The following is a 26,540-nucleotide window of genomic DNA, read 5'->3' as shown; positions in this document are numbered from 1 at the left end:
CCTTCATCAAGGGACACAAAAAACAGAGCACCTGGGACACACACCTTTTATGAGAAGTGGGTGCCCTGCCCCACCCCTACACTGCAGTTCACAGAGGGCTGGGCATTTTACAACAGCCAAGGAAGAAGGGGGAGAAATCTGATAACAAAAGTAGGAATCCAGTGCACATATTCCCCTGGCCAAGTATTCAGTAAACCCGTCCTTTGTCCTCAGTCTGACTGTAGAAGCCCAATCACAAAGGGCTTTCCTGGCTAAGAGAAGCTGCCTGCTGCAGGGGAGAGGAGGTCTAAAATGACAACTGGACAAGATGGAACAGGTCCTCCAGGGCATGTTTGGGAAGGAGAGGGTGCCCGCTGCTGAGGAATTGGGGCAAGGTGTGAACCACCAGGAGGTTTCCTGATTAGGTTTCCTTCCTAGTAAGTGACCTGGGCTTTGCATATGATAGAAAAGCTAAATTATGGAAGTCCAGCTCAGCTAGGCATGGATTCCTGCCACTGCACCCTGAGCCACGGGGATGCCTGCCCCTACACATACTGGCTGCCTCCTCCGGGGTGAGGGCAGAGCCAGCATCAGGGGAGGGTTTCCTGCCCTTGATGCAGCCTGTGGTTTGGAAGGTTCTGGGAAATTCTAAAAAAAAAAAAAAAATTCTGCTGGTTCAAGAAAGAGAACCAAGAGAACACCAGATCTACAGATGCAAATCCTTTTCTCCAATTACCAGAGCTCAGTGCTTGCACCCTCTCTTGGAGGTAGTTTCAGGAGCCACAGCTCTGGGGGCTGTAACCACAACAAATGGAATCCATAAGAAACCCGGGAGGAAACTGGAAGGAGCAGTTAGGAGAAGAAACAGTCCTCCCCTTACCAGGTTCTCCACCCCTCAAGTCAAGTCTTCCTGCCAGTGACAGTTTCATTTGTTTACCACTGACCAACTCTAGTTTGGGGCCCAAAGCACTTGTGGTCAACTCTGGAGATAGCCCTAAGTGTGGTAAGGCTCCCTAACTATAAACACTACGAAGGGGACATCCTGAATGAACATCATAAGCCAGCTCATGTGTTATTTTTAAAACATATTTTGTTTATTTGTTTGAAAATCTAGTTTTAAGACACCCCAGCAGCACTGCTCCCACTCTACAGCCTTTGTGTTGCCTGGACCATATCCTCTCCTCAGAGCAGCAAGCAATGCAAAGGCACCTTTGGGCCCAACTTTCCCCAGCCTCACTGAGCACGATCATTTTAAGGCCACTTGACAAAATTCTCACAGCCTTGAATAACAGAATTATCTGGCAGCCTTTCCAGCTACAGACCAGCTGTCTGAACATGAATACCTTTGACAGGTCTACTTTCTAAGTTCACCCAGAGACCAAAGGCTTAGAGTCTTTTTTTTCCCCCCCTACAAACATCTTGAACTGAACCATATCTGCTGGATTGAAGCATTCTGTCTATCTTTCTTTAGGGAGATGACATCATGGTTTGCAGAATTAGACTCCTAACAGCTAACAGGTGATGTGTGGGGGCTGCGCCAAACTCTAAACACAAGCCTTGCAAAGCAGAGAGTTAGGGGCTTCTACAGAGCAGTTTGAAGCAACTCCTCTAACAAAAGAAATATTGAGAACAACAACTAGAAATCAAAGAAAAGCCAATGTTCACGTAATCCCAAGGAGAAAACAGATATTTGCTACAAAGCCAACCACATGACAAAGGAATCTGTTTATTGTCATTTCTTCCCAGTCACCAGGCTTCCATCAGCAGTTCGCTGAGTTCAGCACTGTTTTATTCCATCCCTGAAGGCCTTAACCCATCAACCCCAATTGGAGAGTGCTGCTTAGGGTTTCCTGCACCCTAACTGCACCAGTTTCCTCCAATTCCCTCCACGGCCCAGAGTCCACTGGCTTACATCCCGCCTTTTCAGGAGGTGAGTGGCAGAGTCTGAAACCTGCTGAGCCATCGACCCAGAGCTCCAGGGCCTCCCTTGTGACCAGAGCAAAGCTCTCCAGATCTGCCTATCCCAGGAGCCTCAAAAGGAACCAGGGATTCCACAGAGAAAAATAAAGACTACAGCAGTAATTGAAGGTGGTATTTTCTGTGCAGAGTATAAGTTATTTTATAAGAATGAGTCATTCTGTTGCTTTTCTGCAGATGTTCCAAATCTGACACAAACTTGTCCTGCTGTTAAGCCCATGTCACAGGCCTCTCATAGGGCCAGGGAGTCTAAGGGTCCAGGTGGCAGCATCTGTCCAGTCTCTAACCTTCCCCACAAATTTTCCCAATAAGGCAGAAACACATTGCGGAGTTTCTAAAGTCAGCTAATTGTTTTTCATATTTCAAAGTAAAAAAAAAAAATGCATTATACACATTAACAAAGAGATAATATGATTCTTGGCAAACGTTACCTTCTTCTAAGCCACCAACACAGCCCAGTGCATGAATACCTTCCCTTTCCGGAAAGCCTTCCTCTACCTTCCCAAATCTCAGGAGTCTCTGTGTCAGCCACCTCCTCAGGCTGTCTTTGGTGAAGGGCTGAAGCCACCAGCACACTGTGGTTAGAGCTGGGGTCTCCTTGGTATACATCCCAGCTCCTGCACTACGCTGTGAGACGCGTCAAGACATAGCTGAGCCTCGATTTCCCATTCTATAGATGGGGGATGATAACTGAGGTTATCTCTAGGTTTGTGAGGATTAATGAGTTGCCAAGTTACTTGCTGAGAACAAGGGTACATGTAAGCTACTATAATTGAGACTACAAGGAGACTTGATCTTTTAAAAAGTAGAGCAGGCTGATTTCTAGGGGAAGAAAAGTAGATTTCCCCCATTTTCCTTTATCAAAATAAATGGCCAACTGGCTGTGGCTCAGTTGGTTGGAGCATTGTCCTGTGCACCAAAAAGGTTTTGGGTTTGATTCCTGCTTGGGGCACATATCTGAGTTGCAGGTTTGATCACAAATCAGGAGCACGGGGGAGGCAGTCAATCAATTAATCTCTGTCTTTCCCTCTCTCCCTCCGTTTCACTCTCTCTAAAAATCAATGGGGGAAGAAATCCTCGGGTGAGGATTAAAAAAATAAAAATAAATGGATGGATGTATAGATAGATGTGGATGACAGCTAAGCAGAGGAAAAAGCAACATAGGAAACTGGTGTTTCCTCCCCCAATAGTTTACTCTGCTGTTCCACTTAACAGTTTACATGTGCTTGAAAAATGCACTTGAACCTGATTAACCTCAGTGCTGCCAGACTTGCCTTGATAGAATGCAGCACCCAGGGTGGCCCCACGGGCAGTCTCTGCTAGGGGATGGGGTTTAGGGCTTTTGTCTAACCCAGCAGGGTATGCTATGGCAGGGGCAAGACCAAAGCCGCTGAAACAGCACAAGTCAAGGTCCCAAAAAGGAAGGTGGGAGATTGGATTGGAGAAACCTATTTCAATCTAGGGCCTGGCTAACAGCTGAGCAGGGCCCTCTGCCCCCATCAGTCACTTGCTCTCAAAGTCTTAAATTAAAATACAAGGAAATGGTTAATAGGAATGTTTGTTTTGATATGGAAAATCATAGCCATTTGTTCTTCATTCATCTCAGGAAGGGGTGAACAATCAGAAATGTCCGTTGAAATGAAATGATTTGAAGAGTGTAATGTAAAGAGAAACTCATTTAAAGAGTCCTGACATGGTGCCATTTCCCAGATGGATGTTTAAGGGGGAAGCAAGTTACAGAACAGAGGCTTCTGTGGTGGGCTGCCATGGTGTAGGGAGCAGAGGCAATGCCCGTCATGCACACTGACACACACATTCATTGGGACCTGTAATGCTTTGTCTCCTGGAAGTGGATTGGGGACTAAATCAGATGGGACATTTTGCTCTACTCTGTGTGTGCTGTTTGAGTTTATATTGTGCACAGTTTATTTATTCCAAATGTGAAATGAAAACACAGTATAAATGAGAAGAGGCAGCTATGCTACATTCCACCTCACTCGCCTTCTCAACTCCATTATCACAAGCACCCTCCTGTCCTGACACCTGTCCCAGTCTGTTTAATCCTGCTTCTCTAAAAAAGACTCTGAAGTGTATGAAGATTTTTTAAGTTATTCTTATGGCTGATTGTTTTTAGAATAATCTGAGTGTTTTATAGTCAGAAAGGTCCCCAAGGGGCTGCCACTCCTGGGATCATCCGTACCAGCCCAGGGCCGGCTTTGTCTGCCCAAGCGCATTCCGATGCTGAGGGCCACTTTTCTAACTTAGCCTAAACTCTATCACCCAGAATTTCACCTTCCCTTCACTAAAAGAACAACGAAGGGACATCAGGCAAAAAGTTTCTGGCCCTACAGTCAACCTTCAATACTACTTAGCGATACAACCCCTCAACACCTCACTGGGCACTGCCCTCTGTGGCTCCTGATAGCTCCCTCAGGCCACCGCTGATCATGAGTGCTTTCCTCCTGGGACCTCACTACAGCAGCCCTTCCAATACTGATGAAACCTCTTCTTCCCTACAGCCAGCACACGTCACTCCAACCGCCATCACCCCTCCTATGCTCATACCCATCTCATTCTTGTTAGCCCTTGACTTTCCTCCTTTCTGTCAGTAACAGACTGTCTCCAGCCTTTACAGATCATACCATGTGCCCTTTGGTGATCCTCTGGGGCCCTCAGGACCTGCACTCTCAGGAATATATGGCCTCCTCAGCCAGGCTGCAGCTCCATCTTGGACAGGAGACAGGCTTGGAGACTAGGCATATGCCATACTCTTGAGAGGTCCACTGAAGACAAGGGAGATGCAAAGTGGGCTGAGTGAACCTGAGTCGCAGCTCTCTCCTTCTAACTGCTAAGGTGTCAGCTCCAGTAGGAAGCCTGTAGGAAATGCTCTTTAAGAGATGGGTTACTGTGCTGAGTGACCCTGGAGATGTGCTTTAAACTCTCATAACCTCAATTTCCTCCTAAATAAAATAGTTGGTTTGAGGGTTCAGTGAGTTACAAAAAGTAAAGCACTCGGCCAGTGCTTGGCACGGGGTAAGTACTCAACAGATGGCAGATCTTTTGTTAAACTGCTCTGCTTTGCCTAGCCCCGTGGTTGGCAAAATGCGGCTCTTGAGCCACATGTGGCTCTTTGGCCCCTTGAGTGTGGCTCTTCCACAAAATACCATGGCCTGGGCGATTCTATTTTGAAGAAGTGGCATTAGGAGAAGTTTAAGTTTAAAAAATTTGACTCTCAAAAGAAATTTCAATCATTGTACTGTTGATATTTGGCTCTGTTGACTAATGAGTTTGCCGACCACTGGCCTAGCTCTCAAAGTACTGCCACAATTATAAGTTACAACCTGAATCTGGAATAGAGACTGTCAGAACCTGGGGTGGAGGTGGGAAGCAAAAAAAAACCCCCACAATGCTGCTCAAGCTAAGTACCCTCATTTTCTGAATGAACAGCAGATACTGCCTTTCAGCAGTCAATATCCAGCTTTACAAAGGCAGCAGATAAATGTTAACCAAAGGCTACTACAGTTAGCACAGGGATTATCTATCAGGATTATCGATGGCCAGGGAGGCCGATGGATTAGCCTTTTCCAGAGGCCCTGGATTTCCTAATGGTTCCTCCAAGCAAGAAATGTGAGCTCTGGCAGGGAATGAGCTTCCTTCTAGAAAGTGGACATTTACAAATGTCTTATATAGAGGCCATTTGACAAATGTCTCCATCTAGACAAATGGGAGTGCTGTCAATCCCAGGAAGGACCCCTCAGTGTCAGGTGTCATTGCCAGCCTCTGAAGTGCCAGGAAACACACGATTTCTGTCCACTAAAGGGAAGGCACTTGCTTAAAAATGAGGAAGGTGGGTGGGAAATGAAGGAAGAAAAGGAGGAAGGGGGAAAGGTGGGAGCTAGAGTTTGAGCTATAGGCTAGCTGAGCAGCTTGGCAAATCTGAGGAGAGTTTTTGTCATCTTCTTGGCCACCAGAACCAGAAGAGGCTGTGGGTAGAGACAGGGAGGTGGAGGGAGCCTCGCTGTCATTAATGCCCTTTGGGTTTGTGGCTTTTTCATATTTTATTATGGGTTGATTAGACAGACACAGGAGCCCTTTCGGGCAGGGAAAGAAAGCTAGAGAACTATAAATGTTTTATTAGTTGCTGTTATTTTATCCAGGAAAATATTGGGAGAGAAGGTATTATATTTGTAGAATTCTTACCCATTTCCTTCTTCTCTCAGTAAGCTAGATCTTTTAAAGCCATTCGCGATGGCCATCACAGAGGGACTTCAGGGTATGGTTATTTTAATCAGGTGGGCGGATCCTGGCCTCTGCTTCCCAAAGTATAGCTGAGACATGCTCAGTGGCTCTTGTGGCACTTCCAACACCATCCTGTTTGCCACAAATGCTGCCCTTCCACTTGCCTCTCCTCAGGCAGGTCTGGCCCACTCTGCCCTGATATTAATCCTAATTACACTTCATTAAAAAATCCAGAGTCTGATTCAGCCCTCACTCTCATCAATTTCCTAACATTAGCAACACTCCTCCTCCTGAAATGCATCCTCCTCTGATTTTATTCTTCAATAAAAGATAATAAAGAGGGAATATGCAAATTGACCATCACTCTATTACAAATGTGGCTGCACCCACAGCTGAGGCCAAGTTCCCATAAGGAGCCTTAACAAGCAATCAGCAGGGATCTGAGGCTATGCTGTCCCCTGCCCCCCTGGGGCTTGACAGGGGACCTCAAGGTGCGTTTCCCATCCTAGTGCTGGGCTAGGGGACCTCAGGCTACTCCCCCTGCCCTAGCGCCAGGCTGGGGTACCTCAGGCTGTGCCCCCCACCTGGTGGGGCTTGCCAGGGGACTTCAGGGCTTGAATTGTGCACCCTCACCCGGCAGGGCTTAACAGGTGGGGTTCCCATCCTGGTGCTAGGCCGGGGGACCTGAGGCTGTGCCCTACCCCACCCTCCACCTGGCGGGGCTTAATGGGAGACCTCAGGCCATACCCCCACCCAGCAAGGCTTAACAGGGTATCTCAGACCGTGTGCCCCACTTGGTGGGGCTTGACGGAGGACCTCAAGGCACGCCCCCCGCCCCAGTCTGGGGAACCTCAGACCACACCCCCCACCCTGGCACCAGGTCAGGGGACCTGAGGCCATGCCCCCTGCCCGGCAGAGCTTGACAAGGGTGGGACTGGCCGGGTCTGGATCTAGCCCAATGTGGGGAGGCCAGCCGGGTCTGGGTCTCATGCGATTTTGAGGTGCATGTGGGTGGGCAGGGACTTGACTCTGGGTTCCGTGGTGAGCCCAGACTGTAACAGGAGGAATATTTTCATGTACATTTTACTAATTTTCTTTCATCTCTGACACTTCTATTATAGAGAAAGGACAAATAGCAATATTAAATTATTTCCTCTAATTAATCCCTTTTTAATGTGCATGAATTTCGTGCACCGGATCACTAGTTCTTCAATAAAAGACTATTCACTGAGCAGCTGTGAAAGGTCAGTCCTCATGCAGGAGCTGAGTACAGAGTGGTGAGGGAGGGGTGGAGAAAGTGCAGCCCCAGCCCTGGCGTCACTCATATGGCCTCTGATATGTCTGGCCCACCACAGACACTGAATACAGATCTGTTGAAAACAACAATGATTCTTTCAACTCCCAACATCAATTTGGCACCTTGCACTTGGTCAGAGCTTGCTAACTTTCACAAATAGGTCATTCAGAAAAATCTCTAAACAAGTGAACCAGACATCACAGCATTCAGGCAGTGATGGAGGGAAGTGCAGGAAGATCCTCCGAGGCACTGGCCTGGTTTCACATATTAGAACACTCAGGACCATGGCAGGCAGTGTCATCGCAGGCAAAAGCAGCCCCACGATGGCCTAAGATCCAGGCAAACTTGACCTCAGTCTCAAGGTGACAGAGGAAACGGAGATCAATGATCCTCAGATTCTCTAAAGTAAGGTTTTGGCTCAAATACGTACAAATGTCAGTCTCTGCATATCACATATACCCATTATCCTGATTTATTATTTTTTGAGATTAAATTTTCTAGATTTATTTGGAAATGAAAAGGGGGAAAAGATTATCTTTAGAAGGATATATAACATATACAGCACAGAGAAAACAGTAAATATTCAATAATATTTTAGTAACTATGTATGTTATCTTATGGGTGTGAGATTTATTATGATGATCAAACTTAGCAAATTATATAATGTCTAATCACTGGGGTCTATACCTAAAACTAACATAACACTGAATATCAACTAAAATTGATTACAAAAAAGAGTAATTATTCAGAAAGAAGGTCAAAGAGATAAAAAGTTTATCACCAAAAGACCTCACTAAATGAAATTCTAAATGATGTACTTCAGTCGGAAGTAAAGTGATCCCAGATGGAAGGTCAGAGATAAAGGAGGCATACTTAGTTTTGGTCACATCTTTTTCCTTTCCTAAACTCAGAAATAGACTTTATAGTGCTGTGTACTTTTCTATTGGAGCAAGCAAAAACAGAACCTTAATATGGAACTTGTTTATATATGTGCAGACCCAATGGCAGAAAGTTGCATCTTATCCTTCAAAGGGAAATTGTGAAGCAACAGAGAGACTCCTTGACCACTGAGGATTCCTGGACAACACAGTTTATCTTCAAGAAAGAAGAAAGGTTTTCAACATATGGTGCTGGAGCAACTGGACATACACGTGCAAAAAAAGTGGATCTAAACACAGACCTTATACCCTTTGCAAAAATTAATTTAAAATGAATCATACATATAAATGTAAAACGCAAAACTGTAAAACTTCTAGAAGATAACAGAGAATATCTGCATGACCTTCAGTTTGGTAACAATTTTTTAGATACAATATTAAAGGCTCAATAAATGAAAGATTAATTTGACTTCATTAAAATTAAAAACTTCTGCTCTATGAAAGACACTATTAAGAGAATAAGATGACAAGTCACAGATTAGGAGAAAACATTTGCAAAGAAAGCACTGAGGCCTTCCTTTTCTCTGATCCCAGTGATACAGTGCAACCCTGGCCCTGGGAGAGGAGGGAGAGAAGGGGTCGTTGTTTTATGAAGTGGGCTCAGGTCACATATATATGCTGTCCGGACAATATCATGGATTTTTCAGAAGGACTAGATAAAAACTTTTTTAGCTTTACAGCAGATCCATGTGCTCCTGGGAGAAGTGTCCCTCAAGCTGTGATGCCACCTCCACATCTCAGGTAGGGTAGTGAGGTACTAGGGAAGTCCACTCTTTGGTGGTTTCTACACTCCAGCCTCAAACCCTGAGGTCTGATCCATTTGAGTCTGCTAACTGGTTAGCCATCTGACACCACACCATCAGGGAAATGTCAAGGCATACAAAATGCTAAACCACTGCTTTTTCAAGCACTTCTTGAAGTCATTACCATGGAGTCATCTATTCCTCCTAGGAGACTAAAGAAGGGTAGACAATGTAACATATGTGGATAGCACCTCCTTAATTATGCCATGTTTTGCTTTGACAGTGATGATTTTCTGTGATTGGCTAACAATGAATATCAACAATAGCAGATATTAATAAAACAAATAATTATATTAAAATCTAACTCTCTTTCACGAGTGTACACATACATACAAAAGACATTCGGTGCCAGCTGTTATATCTCTGGGCAGCAGAATTATAGTGAGTTTTAGCTTCTTAAATTTTCAAAGACAAATTACTCATATAACCACAAAACGGAATATGCATTTAAATACAGTGTGCACATACTCAGTACCCAGCATACTGGAGCTTTAACTTCAGTGTTTCCAACTCTTTTCTAGTTGCAACCCTCGGGTTTGTTAAAATCCTTAGTGGTTTTTAATTTCCTGTGGTTTTTATTTTTAAAAGAAAATGAAGCTGGTGAAGGACTTTCCAGAACAATGAGAACTATGGGGGTGCTATGAGCCTCAGGGGAGCATGAATGCTCCTGAAGGTGCTAGCAAGAGTCTGAAGTGTTAGGTGGTCATAGAAACTAGCAAGAGATGAAGGGATTCAGAGGGCCTCGAGCATCAAGGAAGCAGCCTGACTGTTCTCCTCTTCCTGCCCTAAATTTAGCTGTGAGTACAGGACACACTTGAGTGTCCTGGATAGGAAACTGGTTAAGAGGCCGGGTAAGTGACAGAGCCAACTGCAGGCTCTGCTGCACTTACAGATGGGGACAGGATGGAGTGGTGTGGCCCAGCGCATATGCAACATACGACCTGAGTTACAGATCAGAAATCAAACAACTGAAACTTGGGATGAGGATGATCTTTTATTAGCCAAAACCAGGCAGCAAGGTGTATTTTTAATAACCACCCTTTTCCTTGGGGTTCTATTGCAGGATGCAGTCAGCCTGAGCCTCATTCAATCTGTAAAGGTCATGGAGGGGACCCAGCTTGTTCCTCAGGTCAGGAGCTGGCCCTGTGAATTTCACCAGTTAGTGAAATACACACAAGCAGCTTCAGACAAGACTGCCTGCTGTGACAGGATGTCAAGGGCCTCCTGGAAGACTGAGGAGGTTCTGGTCACAGACAAGGGACAGGAGAGAGAAGACCAAGGTTCGAAATAAGGGGGATGGGAGGGGAAGAGCTTGGGAAAATGGAAAAGGAGTAGGGGGTTAAGAATATGCAAATCCCAATGTCATCATCATTTGTGGATTAGATCCAAAAGAAGACAGAAGAAAAAACTCTAGCCACAGCCTTAGCTTGTGAGAGGTAGAAATGCACTAACTACTGTGACAATAGGTTTTCAAACAGAGCAGAGCTTAGGTATCCAAATCAGCAGACCTCTTGCAGTGTCACCATGGGAGGGCTTATGTTTATTACAAAATATCAGACATCGGCCTTGAGAGCTGGTAGCCAGGGCATCTTTCTAAGGTTGATAAATCCTCTGAAAGATTTGATTTTTTCAAGCAGGCTTAAGTCCTAGGAGGTAAGTTGTAGAATAAGGTGTGTGATCAGGCTATGTAACAGGGTTTCTGGACCCCCAAAAAGAAAAAGATATCTTTTTGGACCCGATGAATGGCAACCAGGCCTGTTCTCTCAGAAGTGGAGTAAAATGGCTCCAAAGGCACATCCGCCCAAGGTAAGTTCCTTGGGCAGGGACTCTTGTCATGTATCTCAGTGTCCAGCACAGGCCTGGAGGGTGATAGGCCTTCCTGAGTCAGTGCCTGAGTGACTCAGCCTAACAGAAAAAATGCACAGCTTCCCAAGTCTCTACCTCCCCTAGCAAATATTGAAGTGAATTCTGTGTCTAGAGATGTGGATGGAGGAGGAAGATTGAGGTTCCTTATCCATGAGTCAAGCTTTGTACCTCTGCCACCGAAGCCAGACCAAAATTCATTCTTTATAGTTGCTCTCGATTTTATTTCTTCATTAGCATTGCTCATAGTGCCATTCCTCATGAGCTTAACCCACAACAGTGTCCCCTACACTGTACTGTGTGCATGGCGTTTAAAGGTATCTCTTGAAAGACTTTTGTGATATTAGTTTGGGAACCAAAACATATCATATTTCCTTTCCTTGAAGATTCAGGATGATACCAGTCTGTTAAAAGCTCTGAAAAGTCCTACAGTAAGAAAAGCTGTTTCTTGGTGAATCCCAAACTAAAACAAGTACCTTTACTGAGGAACTTATCAAAAGTCATTCATATATCCATCTCAAAAGAGGAAATGAGAGTCTCACTATCTCCTCACGTCAGCCATAGAGCCCTATTTTTTGGTGTACTACCTCTTCAATTTCACCAAACACCATGGTTTTGTTGAATATAATCTGAGCAATATTGACTCAGAATGTCTTGGACTTGTGACTTGAGAGCATTGGATCACAAATGTGCTTGCTCTTTCCTCTTCCACACAATTCTCATTTACCCCTCCACTCCCCCACTTCCCCACTCTGAGACTCAAGTACACTTACCTTATCGCTCAGATCTGCCTATTCCTTGCTGTTCTATGGGAATGTATGTCCCCCATCATCAATGGAAATTTCACTGGGGCAAAAGCCATGTCATGTTTCTTAGTTCACACCTCCTATATCTTCCAGCATGTACAGGGTTGTGCTAGGCATAGGGAGAGACTCAGAGGACTGAACTAAACCAAGTTGCTTTTAAACATCAGTTAAGAAAAAAGGCCACAGAACTATGAAGGCAAAGATGATTCCTCAAAGAAACTGCCTGTTTCCCCGTAACATTATTTTTAGCTATCATTTATTGAGGGTTTACTATGGTTGCTGGCTAAATTTATGTGATGCAATATTAATCTGCACAGCAACCCCAAAAGGTGGGGGGCTATTATAACCCCTTAGGCTAGAAGGTAGAGATGGCATGAAGCCCACATAGTCCTAGGCCTGAAAAGACAGCAGACAACCTCACATTCCTCAGGAAAAGCTCTGGGCAGAGTCCAGCAGTGCTGCAGAGCCAGGCACACAGAGATTTGGGGAAGGAGCTGTGTGGTCATCAGATTCAACCTCGTTCCAAATGTTGACTTTTCCTTTTAAGTTCAGTAGATGACTGGGTTCTGGACCCAAGAGGAGAAAGACACCAGCTTCAAGTTTCAGAGCTAGAAGCTAGCCCTCCCATCACCATCCCTAAGGGAAGTGGCAACCCCTAGTCACCTCAGCAGCCAGAGCAAGATGACTAGGGACTTCCTGATTCTCTTTAATTTAACCCTAATGTATAATAATAGCATGTGGGCATGGACACTGTGCCGGCAAGGCAAAGCTACTCACGTGCATCCACTCATTTCAGCCTCATGACAACCCTATGAGTTGTTGTTATCCTCAGTTGACAGACAATAAAACCACAGCTCAGAGATGTGATTTGCGTGAAGCCACAATTAAGAAATGGCAGCTCATACACCAAGGTCCACACTCCTAACTGCTGAGCTCCACTGCCTCCACCTGATTTCCACTGAACATCATGGCACCCCAAGTGTTCCCCAGGGCTGGCCACCTGCTCGAGAGCTGCCTAGGCCTAGGCGGGCCCTTAGTTCAGCAATCCTATTAGAAGCCCCTAAGCATCCAGACCCCCCACTCATTTCTCCATGGGGGCCTTCTGAAGGGAGGAGACATTGGCCCAGACATTCCAAGAGCCTTGTGTTGCATACCCCCATCACCATACCTGCAATTGTCTGCCACCTGTAAGGGTCTGGGCCTTGCAGACAAGAAAACAATCCCTCCATAGCACCCCTTAGGTGAAAACTAGACAAGCAGGCCAATCTGGTTAACTGATTAATACATATCCTCCAGGAAATGTTTCTTGACACCTTTTCATGGAATAGGTGGTCCTGCATCACCAAGTTTCTCTTACCTGGTCTTATCCCTGGACAGACACCTCTTTGGGGTGGGGATAGGTCTTGTTTGGGCTTATACTCCAGTGCCAGACACATCACAACTCTTAGTGAGGACCTGCTAAATGATGGTACTTCCCTCACATGCCTTGTATCTGGCCACGATCTTGATTAGGTCCTGAGCTACTTAGGGGTTGGTACCCTGGCTTCCCCCTCTTTTGATATCTTCCCCAAGCTCTCACAAGAGGCTGGCTGGCACCCAGGAGGTGTATCCAGCACAGATGAGCAGATGGCAGAGCCCCTCTCCCATCTCTCACAAGGCTGGTTGCCCTTCACTGCACTTATCAAAGTCCGTAAACATCTGGGTTGGTTGGTTCTTTCTCCCAAATAAACTGTGAACTTGAAAAAGCAGAGACCATTTCTGCCCCCAACATTCCTAAGCTCTCATACAGAGTCTAGCATGGTGCCTGGAACACATTAAGTACTCAATAAATATGGGAATGAATGGGAAAGGGTCTTCAATAAAGCAAAAGCAAATAGCAGAATAGAGATTAGAGATCTTGGTCACCTTTCCTTTTTCTTAAGGACCAAAACCGAAGTTCTGAGTGGGCAGATGCCCAGGATTTCCAAATATCCACATGCTCTAGCCTAAGGGGCTCAGGGTAGGTCACCTTCTGAGAACAGTGAGTATGGGTGTGCAGCACTGTTCTAAGAAGCAGAATGAAGCCGTGTTTTTACTGGACGTGGCCCCAGAACTCAGCTCCTATCCTATCATCAGGACACAGGACATAAGCGACCACAGCAGTGACCAGACACAGAACTGCTAGCTCAGGATGTCTCTTGAGGTGCCAGTCATGAAGGCCCGGCACCATTTGGGGACTGGCTATTAGACAATGGTCATGCCAGTGACTCACCACTGTGTGCAGACAAAAAAAATGGTTCAGATTCAGCTAACTATAGCTTTATGGAAGGTCTTGTTAAAACTTACTAGGTGTACCAGTTAACAATGCAGATTTTTTTTTTCAGTAGATGGAGCTACACATATGTTGATATATATGCAATTTGATATGTACACTATTTTGTTGTATGGACAACAAGCTTCAAAACTTCATTATGTCAAATTTTCTGAAGGTATTAACATCATAGATATTTTTACGCTTAAAAATGTCTAATTTCGTGCTAAAAAAAAAAAAGAGCATTTACGGTAAGTTTTAATTCATTACTTGAAAGTGCTGCTGAAAGTTATCATATATACTTCGGAAAGCTTATGGTGAACATTGCTCCATCTCAAGATACTTGTGAACACTGGTTTAAACGCTTTAAGAGTGATGATTTCAATGTGAAAGACAAAGAATGTCCAGGTCAATTTGAACCATGCTTTGATTGTAAAACGACCAGAATGGGCCGGAAGACACAGCAAAGTAACTTTGCTTCATGATAATGCGCCATCACACATTTCAAAACCAGTTAAAGACATGTTAAAAGATCTTGCCTGGGAAGTATAAACCCACTGGCCGTATTCACCAGACCTCGCTCCTTCAGATGACCACTTATTCCGCTCGATGGCATATGCCCTTTCTGAGCAGCACTTCAAAATGTACGAAGAAGTGGAAAATTGGGTCTCAGAATGGTTTGCCTCAAAACAAGAAAAGTTCTATTGAGACGATATGCATTAATTACCTGAAATATAGGGGAAATGTGTAGCTAGTGATGGACAATACTTTGAATAAAGCACTTTTGATGTTTCTCTTGAAATTATCGTGTTTTGATTACAAAGTCTGCACTATTAACTGGTACACCTAGTAAATATGTACAAGGGGTTAACTTGACTAATATGAGAGTAAGGATTTGCTGTAAACTACTTTTCCAGCTCTAGTAACAGGTTGCCCTGGCTGTTCCCACTCCCCTATGTTACCACTACCAAACACCTATGGTAGCTGGGGACAGGTGTGATGGATGTGGGTGCAAACAGGATCAAGGTCTCTGGACGCCATGAGAACGGACCCGCTAACTGTGACCTCATAACCTCAGTTTTAGAGCCAGCCAGGCACAGACAAGGAAAATGTATAGGTTTGCTGTACAGACACTAGTTGTCTCAGAGATGATGTAGCTGTGGTATCCCCCATCCCACGCTCTGAAAACTAAAAAGAGGAAGCTTGATGGAAGAAATGAATCTGATGTTGTACTTGGCCTAATGACAGTGTCTATGAAAACCCCAGTGATAGGGGTACCATGGCATTTGGAAACCAGAACAAACAGGCTGGCTGTTTTGCACATCACATCGGCTTTCCCAATGGTCAAAGCCCCTTGGGCTCTCACGGCAGTCTGGAGCTGGTGGAGCAGAACTCTTGTATCCATTTGAGTTGTAAGGAAACAGGTCCAGGAGGTTAACTGGCTCACTCTAGGTCCTACAGCATGTAACTGCCAAGCCAAAACTAGAAAATGTCCTCTGATTCATATCCAGTGACTTCTGTGGTCTCTGCATGGCTGCCAGCACGTGCCACATAAATTCTGGACCTCTGTTTATCTCTATAGTGAGAAGGAAGAATCATGCCTAGTTCATGCTACCGGGCATGTCTCCTCTAAGAGTCTCCAATGTTCAGAATACTATTCTTAGAACTTTATTGTAGGTTTGAAAAGTTTTAAAATAAAAGAAACGAACAAAAAAGCTGTCAGAACTGCCAGTGGTGTCACAGTTGATTTGGGTACTCGCCTGTCAGGTACTCCAGGACAGCGGCCATGTACACGGGCGCCCCCACTCCAATCCTGTACTTGGGGTGGCCTTTCTTGATGTACCGCAGCATCCGCCCCACAGGGAAGATGACTCCTGCCTTGGCGGACCTGGAGGTTTTGGTGGACTTCTTCTTCCCGCCTCGGCTTGACATGGCGGTGGTCCTGGAGCTGGATCAGTAAGCACACTGGGGAAGCAAGGGGACACCATCAGGATCATTGGGACAGCGCCATTTCCCTTTCCCCTTATACTCTGGCCCCTGGGAGAAATAGGTCCTGCCAGCAGCAGCCCTCCAAGCCCTGTTGATACTCTATACTGAGGTGCTGCAGCTCCTGAAGAGAGAATGGCTTAGCTTTTTACATTTTATACCATGACATCAATTTTATCAGCCCCTTCCATTTAAAATGACCGTTCTTAAGTGTCTTGCTTTTATACCGCATGATATAAAAGAAAACGGGAATTCTTGGATGTGTTTTACACACTTGTTTAATAATTGCATTCTCATATCCTGGAGGCCAGAACTAATAAATTTGCTGAAGTCTTCATAAAAGAAAACAAAAACAATGTCAGTGGTCCTAGAATGAAGCTTTAAAGCCAGTGACCTATGCTCTTTGATGAAAGCAGCATCTGTACCTTACAATCCTTCATCTGTGAGAGGCAGGGCAGCTCACGGGAGCTCAGTGGGTGGCCACATTGGAATGAGAGGCCCTTGGACACTTCCAGTCTGCTGAACAGGCCTGCCCTTAGAAAAGCGTTTTTCCTTCCCCGCTCCTCCCATTCCCATCCAAAATGACTCTCAGTCCAGAGGATGTCCCCTCTTCAACACCTCTGTGGGGGTCCTCTCCTCTCCACCCAACTATGACAAGATCCAGGTCATCACTATCTTAACTGAATGATCACAAATGTCTCCGGAAAAGATCTCCCGCCACTGGCCCCCTTTCCTGTAATCCACCTCCTTCCATGGACAGGGTTATCATTAAACACACAAGTCTGAATATATCATAACCCTGGTCTTAAAGTGTTCACTGGCTGCCAAATTTGCAAGATAAAAATCGGGACCCTTGGCCTGCCAAGCAATGCCCTAAAATCTAGGCCTGGCACACCCATCCAGCTTTATTTTGTGCTTCTTGTGGTTGTGTGTAGTCCCCCCAAATGCCTTCCTCTGCAGTAGTTGTGCTTTGGCTAGGATCTCCTCCATCCTTCATACTTGCTTCCTGCCCTCTGCCAACCCTTCCCCAAGGACTCGAATTCAGATGCTCCACCCTCTAGGCTCCCATGTGCTTCATGCATGATGGGCACATACCCCCATCTCTCCCATCAGACTGCAAGTTCTTGAATCTGCCCATGACTGTGCTCCTAGAGTAGCACCACACAGTAAAGTCTGAAATGCTTGCTAAAAGCATTCAGGTCACCATGCATTCTCTTCAGGACCTATGCTAGGGAATGGAGATAGCAGTGCACAACACAGTGTGGTCCCTGTTCTCGCAGAGCAGGTGGGGGATAGAGACAAAAACCCTACAGTCATTTAAGTGGTAGTGGTGAAAGGCCAGCGCAGGGTGCTAGGAGAGGCTGTGATGAGGCCTTTGCCTATTTAGGGGCACCAGGCAAGCTTTTCCTAGAGGACATTTACTAGTATGCTCTGACCATTGAACCAAATGGGCAGGTCTCCCACTTACTGGTAAACTGAGGTTAGGCTTCAGGAGAGGCCTGTAGTCAGTGATGATTAATGCAACTCAGCCCGTTCTTATTGGTGCTTCCCTCTGAATCTAGCCAAGAGTGGTTACATCACGCTGGGCAGTTTGGCTCAGTTGTTAGAGCGTTGGCCCTCAGACCAAAGGGTTTAAAGTTCAATTTCAGTCAAGGGGCATGTATTATGGTTGTGGGCTTGATCCCAGGCCCTGGTAGGAGGCAACCAATCAATATGTCTCTTGCACATCAATGTTTCTCTCTCTCCCCCTCTTCCCTTCACTTTTCTCTATAAATAAAAAGAAAAAAAAGTCAATGGAAAGAATATCCTCGGGTGAGGATTTTTAAAGAGTCATTGCATCATCCACATGCTGGTAACTCACAGGCCTCCATGCCTCCAGCCCAGTGCATATCTGGCTGTTGAGTCCCAGAGCTCTGTTCTGATTGCCTGTGGCAAGGGCTCACTTGGAAGTGCCATAGGTGCCTTCAACTCTTCTCAAGAGTTTCTCAGCTCCATCACCGGCAACATCATGCATCAAGCTACCAAGAGAGAGTCAGCCTGGCCCCACTTCTTTGCTCACTTCCCAGCACCCAATCATTAGCCAAACTCTGCTGAGCCCACCTCTGGAACTTTCTAAGCCTCTTTACCCCATCCCCACCTTGATTCAGCTCTATTACTTACCTACTTCCCCAGCACCAGTCTGGTCCCATAAACACTAGAGGATTCTTGCCCACTTTGCTAGTTCTTCATTGCCTAAGCCAGCCACAAACAGCATCCTTCAACTGCTTCCGCAGCACTGCTTCCTGCCACCCTGCCTGGATTCAGATGCCCCAGGCTGCCCCTGACTTCCTGACCTGTGATGCTGTGCCCAGAATGTCTTTATACATGCTGTTACTGCTGCCTGTTCTCCTGCCAACCAAACTGTGCCCACATGAACCCTCTTCTTGGACCTGGCCATGGACTGGAACTGCTATCTGCTTCATGTTCCCATAGTACATATCCTGGCACAGATCTGTGTGCCTCCCTCCCCAACGTTACCTAATTGCAAGCTACTTGATGCCAGGCACTGTAGTTAATTCATCTCTGGTTCTCTGGGTCCCAGGAAAGATCTAAAAATTCATGGAACCTCAAGTGCCACTCTGCTCAATGAAGATCTTCAGGTCTCATTTGAGTCCAGTTCTCTCTGATAAAGCAGATCTAAGTCTTTATTCCTTCCCCAAGGGAGGCTATCCTGCAAGATTCTATTGCTCATCCCTCCCCATGCTCTTTTTGCAATTCTAACTATAGATCCCCAAGCTGCAGCCACAGCTATGATAATTCTAAGCCATGCAGCCTCATGACATCCAGCTGTATTTGGGAATATCAACTTATAACTTGCAGTCTCCAGATAAACCCATGAATGTGCAGGCCCATCCTGCTCTTTAGAGGGGAAGGAAATATGGGATGGCCAGGATCCAATGTGGGGATAGTGGCTGATGAGCACTGAGGTGAGTAACTCAAATTCCAAAATCAGACTGATCTGGTTCAAGTCATGGCTCTGCTCTTCACAGCCTGTGTCCTCGGGCACATGATATAGCCCCCGAGTCTATTTCCTCATCAGTCAAGTAGAAATGATGATAGAATAGACCTCAAAGAGTTGAATAAGAGCATGCATATCCTATATAATAAAAGGGTAATATGCAAATTGACCCTAACGGCAGAACCACCAGAATGACCGCTCAACCAGTCACTATGAGGCACACTGACCAGCAGGATCAAATGCCAGATAGTGAACAGAGAACCGGGGGGTGGGGAGTGGCAGAGGATGGGACCAGCTTCGGGTAGCCAGGGAAGATGGCCCAAATTGCAAGCCAGCCCTAGGGAACATAACTGTGGATGAATTTCATGCTCGGGCCTCTAGTAAGAATATAAGAAAATTAAATACAAGGTAAAGGCCTGACACCCACTGAGTGCTCAGTAAAGTTAATAAAAATGACAACAATGTGCATAAGATGCAAAAAGACCACCACCTTGAAGAACTGGCAATGGATATTTGTACTGATGAGGGCAGCACTAGCTGCCATAATAAGCCCCCCTATAGCTTATTTTTTACTCATGAAAAGTCCCAAGTGGGTTTCCATGATTGGCCAATGCTTCTCCACAGGATGATTCATGGATCCACACTCCCACTAATCCATCATAATTCCCATGGTTACCATGGAAGGAAAAAGGCCATGGAGGAAAACACATGGAGGTTTTCAGGGCCCAGACCTGGACATGAGGCATACTACTTCTAACCATGATCCGTCACATAGTACTTGATCACATGGCCAAGAGAAGTTGAGAAATGTCCTCTACCTATTTACTCAGAAGAAAACAGGCAACAGCCTGTCACATGACAAACCAACTTGAAAGCTGACCCTGAATCCAAGTCTGGATGACCAACCAAAGCCTGCTGGGCCCTGTTTGACCCATGACCTGCACCCAGCCTCTTCTGAGAAATGGATAGTTCTCATCATAGAAAAAGTAACTTCTGATGCACTCAGCTTCTCTTCAGGGGACAGACGGTGCTCACAGGAGAAACACCAACACTCTCTTATCAACAGACAAAGCTGTGTTCTTCCTTCCTGGACTCATCGTCCAGGACACCTCATTCAGTGAACTAGAAGCCCTTACCCCTGCAAAGGGCTGCACATGCTCAGAAGGTAAGAAAAGATATTCAGGCAACCTTAGCTGTGTCCTTCCTTCCTGGACTCATCGTCCAGGACACCTCATTCAGTGAACTAGAAGCCCTTACCCCTGCAAAGGGCTGCACATGCTCAGAAGGTAAGAAAAGATATTCAGGCAACCTTAGCATCCATATATCACGTTATGTTCATATACATTAGCTTGGCCACCTTTTTTACTGTTATCAGGTCAGGAAATGAAGACTCTGCGGTTGATCCTGCAGGGGTCTCTGTGGTATTTATCTCTGCAGCTCCTCTAACTATAAATCAATCACGACAGAAAGGAAGCTTGTTTGCAGAAACCCAAAGTTTACTCAAGAAATACACTGTTGGAGAGGGGCTATACAGAGGGATGAGCCAGGCTTGAGGGAGATGCAAGTCTCTGGCAAACATGATCTGTTCTCATAGCACAGACTAATTAGAAGCCTGGCTGTGAGGACCCATGAGTAAGATGGACATGAAAAACCCAAGCCTTCTACTACTGAGGAGGGCAAAGGGCCATCCTACCTACCATACCACTCCACTCACACTTCTCCCCAACAGGGCCCCCTAACAGGCTTCTCACTCCATGGCAAACCACCTCCATTCCCACCTACTGTTTGGTACATGCTCAGCCTGGAACGCTCTCTCCGCCTTCTGCCTGGGACTCTCCTACTCCGTGGTTCCCAAACCTTCTCTGCTAATGCAGACCTATCAAGGATCTTTCTCTTCTACATTCCTGCCTTGTCCCCCAATCAGAGTCTAGTTTTGGGCAGCCCATACCCAGCTCCAGCCTTGCACACAAGGCCCTGCTTACGTCCTTCCCTATTGCTAGCAACCAGGGCTCCACCAGGCTGGGTTGCTCCCAGTTTTCTCAGTGGACATCCCTGCTGTAGCCCCTGAACCCAGATAAAAAGCCCGGATAATGCCCCTAGGCCTGCCACCATTCTTTAAAATGTTCAATTGCTTTCTCAATCATATATAAAGTACTCTGCAAATACAGTCTCAGGCCTTCCTTCCACCCTAATTGCCCCTCTAGATCCAATTTATATAAACATTCTAAAACCAACTACTACCTCACCCTCAACACTTATTACCCTGAATCATCGCTGCCTATTTCCTTACCTTTTGTCAGCTCTGCTCACGACTATCTCTCTGCCTGCTACCTGGAAGGCTCTCAAATGCTGGCTGGATGTTTGTTGATTTGTTGGCATTTACTGTGGAGGAGTCTCCTAACAAAGATGAGAGTAGCATTTCCAAAGGTCACCTGACTCAGAGATCTGGAAGTGGGACACCGACTGGGGACCTTCTCTAGGACCAGTCATGTACACTTATCTGGCTAATCCCTGTGGGATCCCAGGCTCTGGAAATCCGGGGATCTTGTGGAACTACTTTGGGGATTCCCCAAGAAAGGAACACAATTGTCCTGATGCCTGAGGTGGGAGCCATGCAGAAGCCTTCCACTCCCTGACAATTCCATGGCTCCAATGACCTCCCTTCTTGCCCCTGGACCAGCTCATTAACACAGAGTAGAGGATACTATTTATCTTCCTCATATCTATAAGAGACTGACCTCTGTTAAAGATGCAGCAGGGGAAAAAATCTTAGATAGGGCACTCACAAAACCACTGAAATGATCAGTCATGAAGTATTTTATTATCTAAGCAACGAATTCATGCATATTGATCCTGAATGAATATTATAACTGCTCGGGAGCTGTTAGTTAGACATCCCTATCTTCAGTACCTGAGGATAAAGGAATCTGAGCTATCAGTGCTCAAGTCACTGTGGCTGAGGGAAGATTGCGCCATCCTTTCCCTGCAGCTGGACAAATGCCCATGTGTCCACATGCATTTATCACCTTCCCATCAACTCCATTCACAAAGGCTAACCTGAGATACTCAATTCTGAAGTATAGGACATTAATCCTATTGACAGCATTCTCTTTTGTTTACTCCTATCACATCAAATGGTTAACAATGTTGCTGCTGTCATATCCCCAGAGGCCTGTGGATATACTACACAAGCATCATTCACAGAACTGGGGTTCACAAGCTATGCTCTGATTGGTTCAGAACAGAGACCTGTTCTGGTACTCTAGCCAATCAGAAAGAACATCTTTCTCCATTTATAAAACACTACATCATAAAGTGAGCCCACTGGTTGGTGACGGCTGTTCTAGACAACTCGCAAAGTTTAACAAACTATCCCTTCCTCATATTGAAGGGATATGCCTCAAACTACCTTCACTTAACTCCTTCTGTCTTTTTTTTTTATTTCATGTCCTTTTTATTTATTTATTTATTTTATTAATTATGGTCTCACATAATTGTCCTTATCCCCCCATTCCCATCCCAACCCCCTCCCTACATATGCCCCCACAACCCTGTTGTCCATGGCCACTGGCTAGGCCCATATGCATGCACACAAGTCCTTTGGTTGATCTCTTCCTCTTACCCCCACCTTCCCCTACTTTCCCTCTGAGGTTTGAGAGTCTGATCGCTGCTTCTCTTTCTCTGGGTCTGTTTTTGGAAATAATGAACAACATAAACTGATGAACCTTCTGTCCTTTTTAATACCTTTATCACCATACAATGAAGACAGGTTAAAACAAAATGGAGAGATTTCCGTCTACTAAAACGTTTTTGGGGAAAAATTTTAAAGTCTTGGCGGTACTTGTTTAAAGAAAAAAAAAACAGATTTACAAATATGTAATTTATCAAATAGCCTCTTGTGCAAGATTGAGATGCCACTGCCCAACTTTGGTTAGTTGTGTACGGGGGTATTCATTCCAGTTGCAGAAGTTAATGACTCCTCTGGCCGCAGAGAGCACTCTAAAGGTGGCCCATAGTAGGTGGATTCTACCTAACAGAACTGGAGCCTCCCACACAAACCTAAAGCTGTTCAAAATTCCCCCGAGGCCCTGGAGCAGAGAGCCCTGGAACAAAGCCCTGCCCTGCTCCCCCCTTTAACGGTAAAACCTCAAACCACAAAGGTGGAAGAAAAAGAGAAGCTAGCAGGGGCGCCCCTCTAATTGTCTCTTCTTATAGGCTGTTTATTGAGTCATTAAAATCTTACAGGGACATCACGGTCTTTGTAATTAGCGAATTCAAAGTCTGCCTCAGCGGAAGGCTTTCGCTTTCAAACTCAGGAATCTTTTCCCTAACATCTTCTCTCTAAAAGAACCTTCCAAGCAGTCTATTCACAAGATCCTGGAGTGATCTGTGGCCCCTGCTGGAGTGGAGGTGGGGCGCACCATCCGCACACCTGTTGTCAGGTGACCCAGCAGAAGCATCCTTAGAACTCGCCTGGAACTCCACCCCACCCCACCCCACCCCCAACGAGTCTCTTCCCTCCTGGCCTTCTCCACCAGGGGAGCCTGCAGCCTTCTGGAGGAGTTACCTTGAAAACTCCCAACCCAGAGCAAACAAAAGGCCCGGAGCCCAATCAGAACAGCGAGGGGGAGGAGGGGGTTCGTGGCCCCTTCTCAGGCCAGTCTCCAGACAGCCCTCTCCCTGCCCAGCCCGGCTCCAGCCCCGCGAGGGTCCTCCACCCGCCCCCACCTCACCCGCCCTCCCAGCAGGTAGAGCCAGCGCCTACCCCGCGGCTACCCAGTTCTCGGTCCCGACTTATTGTGCCGGGGCCGCAACTCGCGAGCCGGCGGGGCCCCGCCGAGTCCAACTCCGTGCACACCCGCTGCCAGGCGCCCAGGCCCAGGCCGGCCAGCCGGCGCCGCAGGGCCTCCCCCGGCCTCAGGCCGAGCCGCCGGCCCGCCGGCCCGAGGCAGCAGGGTCGCTAGGAAAGGGGCCCCGCTGTCTGCTCCGCACAAAAGCGCCGCGCGCGGGCAGGAGGACGCGGCGGTGAGGAGCTGGCTTCCGGGTTTGCTTTCTGAACAAAACCGAAGGGAATCCCGCGCGGCCCGGGAAGGCGCCGTGCGCGCGAGCCCCCGGCGTGGGCCGCGCCGAGCCCCGGAGGCTGGAGCCGGACCCGCGCCCCCCGGAGCGCGCCGGGCCGGGCCGCTCCCGGGCACCCGCGGCCGGACCGGGCAGCCGGGAGCGGGGCGCGCGGCGAGGGCTCCGCGCGGCACTTACAGGCGGCGCGGCGGCGGCGGCGGCAGCAAGGTGTCCGGTCGGTGCCCTCGGGGCCACTCGCGCCTTTTCTCTCCGCGCTCCTCGCCGGCCCGCCCGCCCCCTCGCTTCCCGCCCGCACGCCCCGCGCTCGCCCCCTCCGCCCGGCTCCGCTGCCGAGTGAACTGGAACCAGTCGCGGCGGCCCCAGGACTCCCACAATGCACAGCGCGCCGCTCGTCACATCCCATCCGGTCCGCGCGCGTCCGGCCGCCCCCCCTCCCGCGCCGCCCCGGCCGTGACCCCCGCCTCGCCGCCGCGCGCCGCGGCTCTCCGCGCTCTGCCGCCGGACGTCGGCCGGTCTGTCTGTCGGTCTGTCCCCGGCTGCACCGAGGGCCTGGCGCCCGGCCCTCCGCCCTCAGGCACCGCGCACCCACGCCGGATGCCGGACGCAGGTCCCCGGAGCAGAGACGCCCCGGCAGGAGCGCTTCTCCAGCGCGCGTCCCAGGCTGAGTGTCTCCAGCGGCAATGACGGAGCGCCCACTGTGTTCCCGGCCCTCAGCCTGGGGCTTTCGCCGCCTCCTCTCTGGAATCCTTCCCATTAACCCGCAGAAGGAGGCCCGATTGCTGTTGCCACTTTTCCTTTCCCAGCCAGTGCCAGCCTTCCGCGCGCCCCAAAGCCTCCCCCACCCCCTCGTCCCCGCCGCTGTCTTTAGATGAGAGCCCCGGAGTTTTGGTCCCTTGACCAACTATCCTGCTTCATCGTGACCATCAGAAGTTTGGGCCGGCTTTGCACACGAAAGCCGTTAGCTACTTCTTCCATTGAACAAACCCAGTTGGGATTCACCAGTGTAAACAGTGGTTTTTTATCACCACACGCGTGTTTTAAAAACTGTAGACAGGCAGAAAGCGGAGGAGCCCACCCGAGACTCTCCAAATTAGGTTCCTCTCTCGAAGGCGGTAGGTAGTGCCCTTTCCTGGGTAAATAGGGCCCTACCCCTATTCCACCTGCCCAAGCACCTGGTTGTAGACCAAATTTAAATAACAATACACACCCAGCAGGGCTGATGTGCTGTTTAAGGTACCATCCCTCTCATCAAATCCCTCCCGCCCTCAGGCTGACTTTCAGAGCAGCGGTGCTAACCTCTTCCCATCACCAGGGTGTTTTGCACTGGACTCTGCAAAGCAGTGTCCAACCCATGTCACTCATGCATCCATTGATTCAGTCAAGTATGGAAGTCATCCTTTGGGCCATGCACCAATCTAGGTGATTAAGATAAAGCAGTGAACAGAACAGGCAAATTTCCCTGCCCTCCTGGAGGTTTCAACCTAGGAGGGGAAGAAACACAATCAGCAAAAGCGATGATGTGGTGGATGATATAAATGCTGTGGGGGAAAATAAGGCAGGGATGAAGGATTTGGAATGTGATGTGAGATGGGGTTTCAAATGTTAGAGAAGACCTCCCTGACCAGGTGACATTTAAGCAAGGACCTGAGGGAATTAATGGAGCAAGCCATGCTGCTATCTGGGGGAGGAGTGTTCCAAGCATGAGGAACAACAGCAAGTGCAAAGGTCCTGAGGCAAAGGAACAGTGTGTTCTCACCACAAAAAAGTAAATGTTAATTATGTGATGATAACAATGTTAACTAAAGGGAAAAGGATAACATATCGCAATACATAAATGTGTCAAGTCAACACAATGTACACCTTAAACTTAGTACTGTGTCAGTAATATTTTGGTTTTTAAAAAAGGAATAGTGAGTGTGAGGTTGTTGGAATGGAATGAGTGAAGGGGAGAGTTATAGCAGATGAGACTGGGAAAATGATGATTCTTTGTGTCCAAAAATAAAGCATTAAGGATGTGTGAGGACCCCCAACCCCCGGGGAAGTTGCAGAAGGATGTCAGAGGAAGGTGCAAAGACCACCTGCCTTATTACTCTGTCCTTCCCTGGTCCTGGAGCAGGCCCCTCAGTTCCGCAGGGGCCAGCCACCAGGTGAGGTTTCTGTGGGCCACAGCAAGTCAGGGGGATGCTAGACTTCCTTTATTTGTTCAACTGACACTTGCTGACCACCTACTGGGCGCCAGGCCCATGACAGGCTCCTTCCCAGGGAGAGCAACATTCTAGGTGTGT

At 47.3% G+C, this 26,540-nt stretch overlaps 1 protein-coding gene across 26 annotated transcripts in view; it reads right to left on the bottom strand.

The window, feature by feature from the left end:
- Positions 1 to 24,605, bottom strand: part of LOC118710716 (core histone macro-H2A.1) — a 66,381-nt gene extending 41,776 nt beyond the window's left edge. For 13 of the 26 annotated variants that reach the window (XR_006740710.1, XR_006740711.1, XM_045576732.1 and 10 more), the window contains exons 1-2: positions 24,433 to 24,581; positions 15,953 to 16,157 (exon numbers count right to left, since the gene is read on the bottom strand). Coding sequence is in view for 24 of the 26 variants with exons in the window: in XM_045576732.1 (XP_045432688.1) it covers positions 15,953 to 16,124 (172 nt within the window). In the remaining 2 variants the exon portion in view is untranslated. Of the gene's footprint in view, positions 1 to 15,952; positions 16,163 to 24,421 lie in introns of all 26 variants that reach the window. The other 13 variants (XM_036423345.2, XM_036423347.2, XM_036423346.2 and 10 more) reach the window with 5 other exon arrangements.
- Positions 24,606 to 26,540: the final 1,935 nt, after the last annotated feature.

This window comes from Pipistrellus kuhlii, unplaced genomic scaffold (assembly GCF_014108245.1).
Source record: "Pipistrellus kuhlii isolate mPipKuh1 unplaced genomic scaffold, mPipKuh1.p scaffold_m20_p_8, whole genome shotgun sequence".
NCBI classification, from domain to species: domain Eukaryota; kingdom Metazoa; phylum Chordata; class Mammalia; order Chiroptera; family Vespertilionidae; genus Pipistrellus; species Pipistrellus kuhlii.
This window is presented reverse-complemented; position numbering and strand designations above follow the sequence as displayed.